Source organism: Marmota marmota, unplaced genomic scaffold (genome assembly GCF_001458135.2).
Source record: "Marmota marmota marmota unplaced genomic scaffold, marMar, whole genome shotgun sequence".
Taxonomy (NCBI): Eukaryota; Metazoa; Chordata; class Mammalia; order Rodentia; family Sciuridae; genus Marmota; species Marmota marmota.
In genome coordinates, this window is record NW_025999998.1 from 18699368 (window position 1) to 18708040 (window position 8673).

The 8673-nt window shown below is 35.2% G+C and overlaps 1 protein-coding gene across 1 annotated transcript in view; it reads left to right on the forward strand.

Moving 5' to 3' along the window:
* Window positions 1–8673, forward strand: part of Vps13a (vacuolar protein sorting 13 homolog A) — a 236593-nt gene that overhangs the window by 18220 nt on the left and 209700 nt on the right. Inside the window, 4 exon segments of the mRNA XM_048806784.1 lie at window positions 1517–1568; window positions 1570–1704; window positions 1808–1980; window positions 8035–8047. Of these exon segments, the coding sequence (XP_048662741.1) occupies window positions 1517–1568; window positions 1570–1704; window positions 1808–1980; window positions 8035–8047 (373 nt within the window).

The window sequence follows — 8673 nt, forward strand, 5'->3', positions numbered from 1 at the left end:
CCGCAGAGGTGCTGATAGGTGATTCTGCTAAGCTGGAACTGTGCGTGAGCTAGAGATGTGAGCTTTGGGTCTGGAGTCCAGAGACCTACTTGAATGCCAAGGCTCTGATTTCTTCACAGGTGGTCACAGCGCTGGTGATTTCTGCGAAAATCTGCTGTATAGGGGGTCCTCTCACACTCTCTGAGATGTTGTATTCCGTCTAGGTGAGACCTTGCAGAGAAGCTGCCTGACTGCTTTCTTGGTTTCATGCCACAGAGCAGCCAGAAACAGGATCTCCTCTATTCTGCTATCTTGGATCATCCAGACTTCTCTACTTGTAATATGAGTTTGATCCCAGAAGGATCTTACATAGCTCTCTTTTCCTGGTTCTCTTTGTTAAATAAACTATTGGTTGGTTTGCCATTTTACTTGTTGTTACTAGTTGATGAAGATTGCTATTGTTTTAAACTACATGTTTAAGCATGAATTTGTCTTTGCTCTGTTATAAATAATGTCAGCCCTAGCAGCCTGCCTCTACCTTTGACAAAAACCTCAGCTTTATATGTGGAGTTTGTAGGCAGGCCCATAATTCTTCCAGAGTGACACCTTGCTGTATCAATTTCACTGGGGGGTTCTGTTACATTTTTCAGAATGGAACTTATACTTTAGGAGCAAAATGGTGGAGGGGCAATTTGGGCCTCAGTATTCATAAAGTGCGGCTTCTGGGTCAAAAAAATCTTTGCGCATGAATGGGAAGAAAGGGAAACTCAACCCTCCTGACAGTGCCTGTTTGGAATAGAGCTTTTGTAATGTATAGCTGGGGGAAGGATGATACGCTGCCTGTTCCTCCTCAGGTGAAGCTGTACCTTAAACTTGGAGCTGAAGAAGAGCCCCCTATTTAGCAGCGTCCATTTATATATTACCTTCTGTAATGCACTATGGGGCTGGAAGTGGGAGGTGATTGTTGTTTTCATGTCACAGACTCTTCCTGTACTTACTCAATTTTCACAGTTTTTCCTAAATATATGTTTTGTTTGTTTGTTTGCAGTGTGCCCTTAGGTTGATTTCCAGAGAACCTAATTTTCATCAGTTGTTTCATGGTTAATACGTTGGGAGATATTTTGCTGAGTTCCTCACATAGCTATTTTAGAAATTCTGTCTTCTGCTTGGTTTTTAATTATTTATGTTAAATCTTAGAACAGAAAGTGCTCATAAAATTGTGTTAGGTATGACTTTTCAGTTTTACATTGATATGCATTATAAGACATTATTGCTATGTTAATTTTAGATTTTATCAGTAAGTACACCAAATATTAGCATAGCATTAGCTTTTTAACATAGGAATTAACATGTGAATGAGTCTTTGTGAAATATGGTATATGAATTCAGAGGAATCATTGTATATTTTCTTTTATGTAAATGGACTAGAGTTGCAGGAAATAGAAAGTGAAGTTGTTGTTACTTATTTTTATTTAATTTGAAAAATTCTTTGGAATTGTATTGATTCCTAATTTTTGTCCTATCCTTTGTCATACAGATTTGAAACCAAAATAGACTCATTTCATATTACTGGCTTACCAGATAATTCAAAAAAAACCTCGCCTCCTGTCTTCATTGGATGGTACATCACTCTTCCAGATTATATTTGAGATAAATCCATTAGATGAAACTGTTTCTCAGAGGTGTATCATAGAAGCTGAACCATTGGAAATGATATATGATGCAGTTAGTATTTTTTATGTTACCAATTTTTTATATAATTTAGATTGCCTTGAGATTGTGCTTCATATTAATGATGCTTTTTATTTATTTATTTATTTTTTAACAGAGGACAGTGAATAGTATAATAGAATTCTTCAGGCCTCCAAAAGAGGTACGTCTAGCACAGCTCACTTCAGCAACTTTAACAAAACTTGAAGAATTTCGTGAAAAGACAGCAACAGGTAAATTAATTATATTTAATAAATTAAATACTGTTTCATACTTCATAATTTTATTTATGTTAACATGATTTTGGTAAAGTTTAAATTTATTTCTAGAATGGATACAGTGTAATAGAAATTAATTTGTTACTTTTTCCCAGGGGGTGGGTGGTGGTGGTGGTGGTAATTAGAGTTTGAGCTCCCTGGCACTCAACTATTGAGCCACATCCCTAGCCCTATTTTGTATTTTATTTAAAGATAGGGTTGCTTAGCAACTCACTGTTGCTTAGGCTGGCTTTGAACCTATGGATCCTCCTGTCTAAGCCTCCCGAGCTGCTAGGACTACAGACATGTACCACCAGGCCCAGCAATTCATTACTTTTCTGTTGAAAGCATGTGTAATAATAATCATTTTTTATACTCAGAAAGTTGATAGTTAGGATCTTTGGACCTCTGTTTTTGACAATAGGCCTGTCATTTCCTTACCATAGTTTGATATATTGGCCTCAGAAAATAAAAGTTCCATCCTTTTATGGGAAGGGTTAAAGTTACAGATTTGGTTTTTAAAATGATAGTTCATTATAGTGAACAATCAGCACAAAAGCAATTACTATTTTAGCCAGTCTCTTAAAACTGTGAAGACAGTAACTTATAATCAAATCAGTGAAAAATACATTGAGTTTATTAATGTAGGAGGTTAGGAGATTTGTAGGTCTAGGAGATCAGGCTCAAATTAACTCAACATAAACTCGAAACTCTATTTATGATCATTATTATTAGGCACTCCTACACAGGAACCTTTCCTTTATAGTCTCCAACTTTACTTACTTTTGGTAGAGTTGACACAAGTGTACATTTTAAATTACATTTAAAACAACAACAACAACACATCTTTTTTTCCTTTTAAATGTCCGTGAAGGACTGTGCTTAGGCTATACTGTTTTGCTAGGTGTTTAAGACCAAGTTGGTCAAAACCACCTTGTTCCTATCTACTCTTAAGAGTCAGCTGAGATTCCTTGGGGATGTGTGTTAAGCCTCTTGGCTTTCCTCTACCAGTGGTGCCATCTGCCAGGATGGGTCAGTCACATATGGGTCCATATGTGACTTCTCTTGTAAGCATGGAGGGCATTACCTTCTCCAGTGACCCTCCTCCAAAGACTGACTTTGAAGAATATAAGAAGGGTAGTTATAGGGTTTATAGGATTGAACTAATTTTCCCCAGGAAGTTATCCCTCTGTTCTCCAAGGGTTGAAATTTAGACCTTACTGGAAGAAGGCACGCACGCTATGACTCATAGGATATTGGAGAAGCCATTATGGTGCCATGCTAACAAACTTGCTGAAAACCTGCTTCTGAAATGTTCTAGAAATCCTTCCTTAGGTGATAGGGAAAGGTGTTCAGGCATCCCCTTACATACATTCTGTCCTGAAAACACCTGAGGAGAATGATTCTAAAGGAAGATGCTGGCTATTGGGTACTGTTGTCCCTTATGTGCTACCTGTGCTTAGTGTTGGAGAAAGCTGCATTGTTGCAGCATCTTGCTGAGGGGTTGCACTAAAATCAAGTAGTAAGATCCTTTCTTTTTACAGTCTTTCCTTTATTCTATCTTATCTTCAGTGCTTGTTGGTAAAAGAAAAGTATTGAAGGGGCTCAGCTCCAGTTTCATAGAGCAGGCAAAAGGGTGAATTTGGAGTTGAGGAAATAAATTGATAATAGGACCAGATATTATGAAGGAAATGAGAATGATGGATGTCCTAATTTAGTTTTGGTAATTGTACTAGAGATCCATTTGAAAAATTGATACAAGATTCAATTCTCTTAGAGGATAAGAGGCAGTGATCAAATCTGGATAGTAACTTAGAAAAGAATTTGGAAGTGCAGAAAGCTGGTTCTAATGTAGTGAATGTGAGGCGGAGAGTGGAACGATGTTAAAGAGGCACAATCTCAATTATGCAAAACAANTCACTATATTACCCAGGCTGGCCTCCCAACTCTTGGGCTCAAGTGGATCCTCTTCCCTGTTTCCTGAGTGGTTGGAACTAGAGGCATGCTGGGCCTGGCTGTCTTTTAATGTTATCGTTAAAGTGGTTGGATTATATATGTAATTTTGCTTTTAGGTTTTTTGTTTTTTTTTTTATTTCTCATGATTATTTTGTTCCTGTGTTCCTCCTTTACCTGCCACCTTCCATTGGCTTTTCTAGTTTGTCATTTTAATTCCTTAAATAATTTAAAAATATTCTTACAAATTAATTTCTTAGGTGGTGTTGGGCTCATAATATATATCTTAACTTTTTACAATTTACTTCAGATTTATGCTAACTTTACTCTGGTCAGACATAGAAACTTTATTCCTATGTAAAACCATTCCCTTTCCCCTATTTTTGCACTATTATTTCTAAATATGACACTGTATTTTATATTTATATAAATATATATACACACACATTATATAATTTTTGCCTTATATAATCATATCATTTTATAAAGCTTTGTGAAGAATGAATAGTAATAAGTCAATGCATTGATGTTTTTTGAATGCTTTATTTATCTTATCTACCAGTGTAGTTCTCTTCATTTCTTCCCATATATTCCAGTTACCATCTGCTATTAATTTTCTTTATTCAGTATAGCTTTATTCCTATCCTTTTGCTTTGTATTATTGTTATTTAATTTAATTTCTCTCTGCTATGGGTCCCAAAATATAATTTTATGGATAATGTTTTATGCAATTATTTTTAAGTAATATAAAAGAAACTGAAAAGCAACATATAATTATGCTGTCTTTTATCATTACCTATGTAACTACCTTTACACAAGCTTCATTTTTCCTTGTAAGTTTACATTGATGACTGATATTAATTTCTTTCAGCCTAAACAACTTCTGTCTGTATTTCTTTTAAGCTAATTTTGCTAGTAATTAATTCTGTTGAGTTTTTGTTTATCTTGGAATATTTTAAACCTTACTCTTATTTTTGATAAACAATTTTGCTGGTTTTAGGACTCTTGGTTAACAAGTTTTCCTTCGTTCCTCAGCTGGGGATTGAACCCATGGCCTCTCATATATTATCAAACACTCTACTACTGAGCTACTGAGTTACATGCACAGTTTGACAAGTGTTTCAGCACTTTCAGTGCGCTGTGCCACTGCCTTCTTGCCTCCATTGTTTCTGCTGAGAATGTCTGCTTTTCTTTCTTATTGTGGTTTCTATGTATTATTTTGGTGTTCATGGGATTTTTCTTTATCATTTAGTATTTTTTTGGGGAGGTGGGGGTTTACCAGGGATTGAACTCAGGGGCACTTGACCACTGAGCCACATCCCCGGCCCTATTTTTTTTTTTTAATTTAGAGACAGGGTCTCATTTAGTTGCTTAGTACTTCACTAAGTTGCTGAGGCTGGTTTTGAACTCACAATCCCTCTGCCTCAGCCTCCCAAGCCTCTGGGATTATAGGCGTGTGCCACTGTGCCCGGCTATCGTTTAGTATTTTAATTATGATGTGTCTGGGTGTGAATCTCCTTGTATTTATACTATTTAGAGTTTATTGAAGATTTTAGATATGGAGATTAGTATTCTTCATCAAGTTTGAGAATTTGCATTCTTATTTCTTCAAATTTCTTTTGCCCAATTTCTGTCTTTTTCCATTGTGCATTAGCTGTGCTTTTGGACCGTTTCTGTGTGTCTTCTTCCCATTGTGCTTTAGGTGATGTGCTTGATGAGTTCTACATTTCTCTGAAGCTCTATGCATTATTGTTCATGTTTTTTTTTCATTCTATTTCCTTAGATTGTACTATCTCTGTTAATTTGTCTTCAGTTTAGGTAATTCTTTTTTCCCAGCTCAAATGTATTGTTGAATCTCTATTAAATTTATACATTTCATTTATTGTATTCTTCAACTCCAGATTTTCCATTTAAAAAGAAATTTCTTTTTCTTTATTGATATTTTTAAGTTGATTGGTCATTGTTACATCTTTATTTAATTTATTACATATGTTTTTCAAATATATTGTTAATTGGTGCTTTTAAGTCTTTATCCAGTTCAGCATTTAGGCCCCTTCAAAGATAGTCTTTTGCCTGGTATTTTTTATTATGTTTCAGCAACACTTTTCTCTTTATATGCATATCTTACAATTTTGCGGTCAAAACAGCGTTTCAGATTATAGTGTCTGAATTCTGATATCTACCCACTCACATGTTGACTTCTTATTGTTTTAATCATTTGTTTATGTTAATTTGAGTGGACTAGTGTGCAAAGCTCTGATGTCACTGCTGACTTATTTTTCTGATTTGTATCTTTTAGCCTGTCTTTCTAGAGGTTGTCCTTATGTAAGCACAAGCTACTTACTAATCAAAGGTTTTGCTTAAGATCCCCAAACCAGTAAAATTTTCATACTTAACTGTGAATCTGTATGTGGCATAGAGGCTACTTTCACAGTTCAAGGAGCTTACTTTTTGTGTTTAGGTTGGGAATAGTAGCTCATGAATTCCTTCTTTGGAATAGGAAAGATCTATAGTGGACCAGGGATGAGTGTGAATGTGTTAGTTATTTCTTAATCATAGGAGTCTTCCCTGAGTTAGACTCTGATTATTGAATGATTGGTAAAATTTGTCCTTAAGCATCTTGAGCCAATATGAGTTTTGCCTTTATTGATACAAATCTTATTTTGTTGTCTTTTTTTAACTTAGGGAAACTAGGTTTTGCTATTTATTAATTTAATATTTAACTGATACATACAAACATAAAAATTGTGTATATTCATAGCATATGACGTGACACTTGTATATGTGTGCATGTTATATAATATTTAAAGCAGGGTAAACGTATCTCCTCAAATATTTGTCATTTCTTTATGGTGAAAATATTCAGAATCCTTTGTCCCATTTTGAACTACACAGTACATTTTTGTTGTCTATAATCACTCTCCCTACCGTGCAATAGCACACCATGACTTGTACTTCTACGCAGTTATGACTTAGTACACATTGATCAATCAATTTTGTTATTCTAAATTTATTCATTTTATCAGTGCATTATAATTATACATAATAGTGAGATACATTGTGACATATTTTTACTTGCACATAGCATAGTTTGGTCAATTTCATTCCATAGTTCTTCCTTATTGGTTTCCTTCCTTTCCTCTCCCAGTCTTCTTCTTCTCTCTTTTTTCTTTCCCATATCAGGGATTGATTTACCATTACCATTAGCCACATCCCCAATACTTTTCTATATTTCATTGAGACAGGGTCTTGCTAAGTGGCTTAGGGCCTCACTAAGTTGCTGAGGCCGGCTTTGAACTTGCAATCTTCTTGCCTCAGGCTCAAGAACCACTAGGATTATAAGTATGCACCACCACACCCAGCCCTCTGTTCCTTTTGAGCACCTTTCAATTAGATGTAGTCTACCTGCATTATTGAAGGTGATTTCCTTTACTTAAGGTATTTTCTGCATCTACAAAATGTCTGCACAGCACACTTCTGTTTGACTTTTTAAAAAATATTTTTTATTTGTTTTAATTAGTTATACGTGACAATAGAATACACTTTGATACATCAGATGTAATGGAGTATAATTTCTCATTCTTCTGGTTATACATGAAGTAGAATCCCATTGGTTGTATAGTTATATATGTACATAGGGTAATAATATCTGATTCATTCTACTATCCTTCCTAATCCCATATCCCCTCCCCTCCCTTCACCCCCTCTACCTAATCTAAAGTAAGTCTACTCTTCCTTAGTCCCCTCCCGCCATTATAAATTAGCATTTGCATATCAGAGAAAACATTTGGCCTTTGGTTTTTGGAGAGTGGCATGTTTTGCTTAGCATGATATTCTTCAGCTCCATCCATTTACCAGCAAATGCCATAATTTCATTCTTCTTTAAGGCTGAATACTATTAAACATTTTTTAAATTCATTCATGTGTTGAAGGGTACCTAGGTTCAATCCACAGTTTAGCTATTGTGAATTGAGTTGCTATAAACATTGATGTGGCTGCATCACTGTAGTATGCTGATTCGAAGTCCTTTGGGTATAAACCTACGAGTGGGATAACTGGGTCAAATGGTGTTTCCAGTCCAGGTTTTCTGAGGAATCTCCATACTGCTCTCCAGAGTGGTTGCAACAATTGGCAGGCCCACCAGCAATGTATAAGTGTGCCTTACCTCTACATCCTTGCCATAATTTATTGTTGCTTGTATTTTTGATGAATACCATTCTGACTGAAGTGAAATGAAATCTCAATGTAGTTTTGATTTGCATTTCTCTAATTGCTAGAGCTGTTGAATATTTTTTAATATGTTTGTTGATTGATTGTATTTCTTCTGAGAAGCGTCTGTTCAGATCCTTAGCCCATTTATTGATTGGGTTATTCATTTATTTGTTTTTTGATGTTAAGTTTTTTTGAGGTCTTTACATATCCTGGAGATTAATATTCTATCTTAGGTGCATATGGTAAAGATTTTCTCCCATTCTGTAGGCTCTTTCTTTACATTATTGATTGTTTCCTTTTCTGAGAAGAAGCTTTTTAGTTTGAATCCATCTCACTTATTTATTCTTGATTTTACTTTTTGCAATTTAGGAGTCTTGTTAGGGAAGTCAAATCCTAAACCAACATTGTGAATATTTGGATCTACTTTTTCTTCTGGTAGGTGTAGTGTCTCTGGTCTAGTACCTAAGTATTTGATCCACTTTGAGTTGAGTTTTTGTACAGGGTGAGAGATAGGGGTTTAATTCAATTTTATTACATGTGGATTTCCAATTTTCCTAGCACC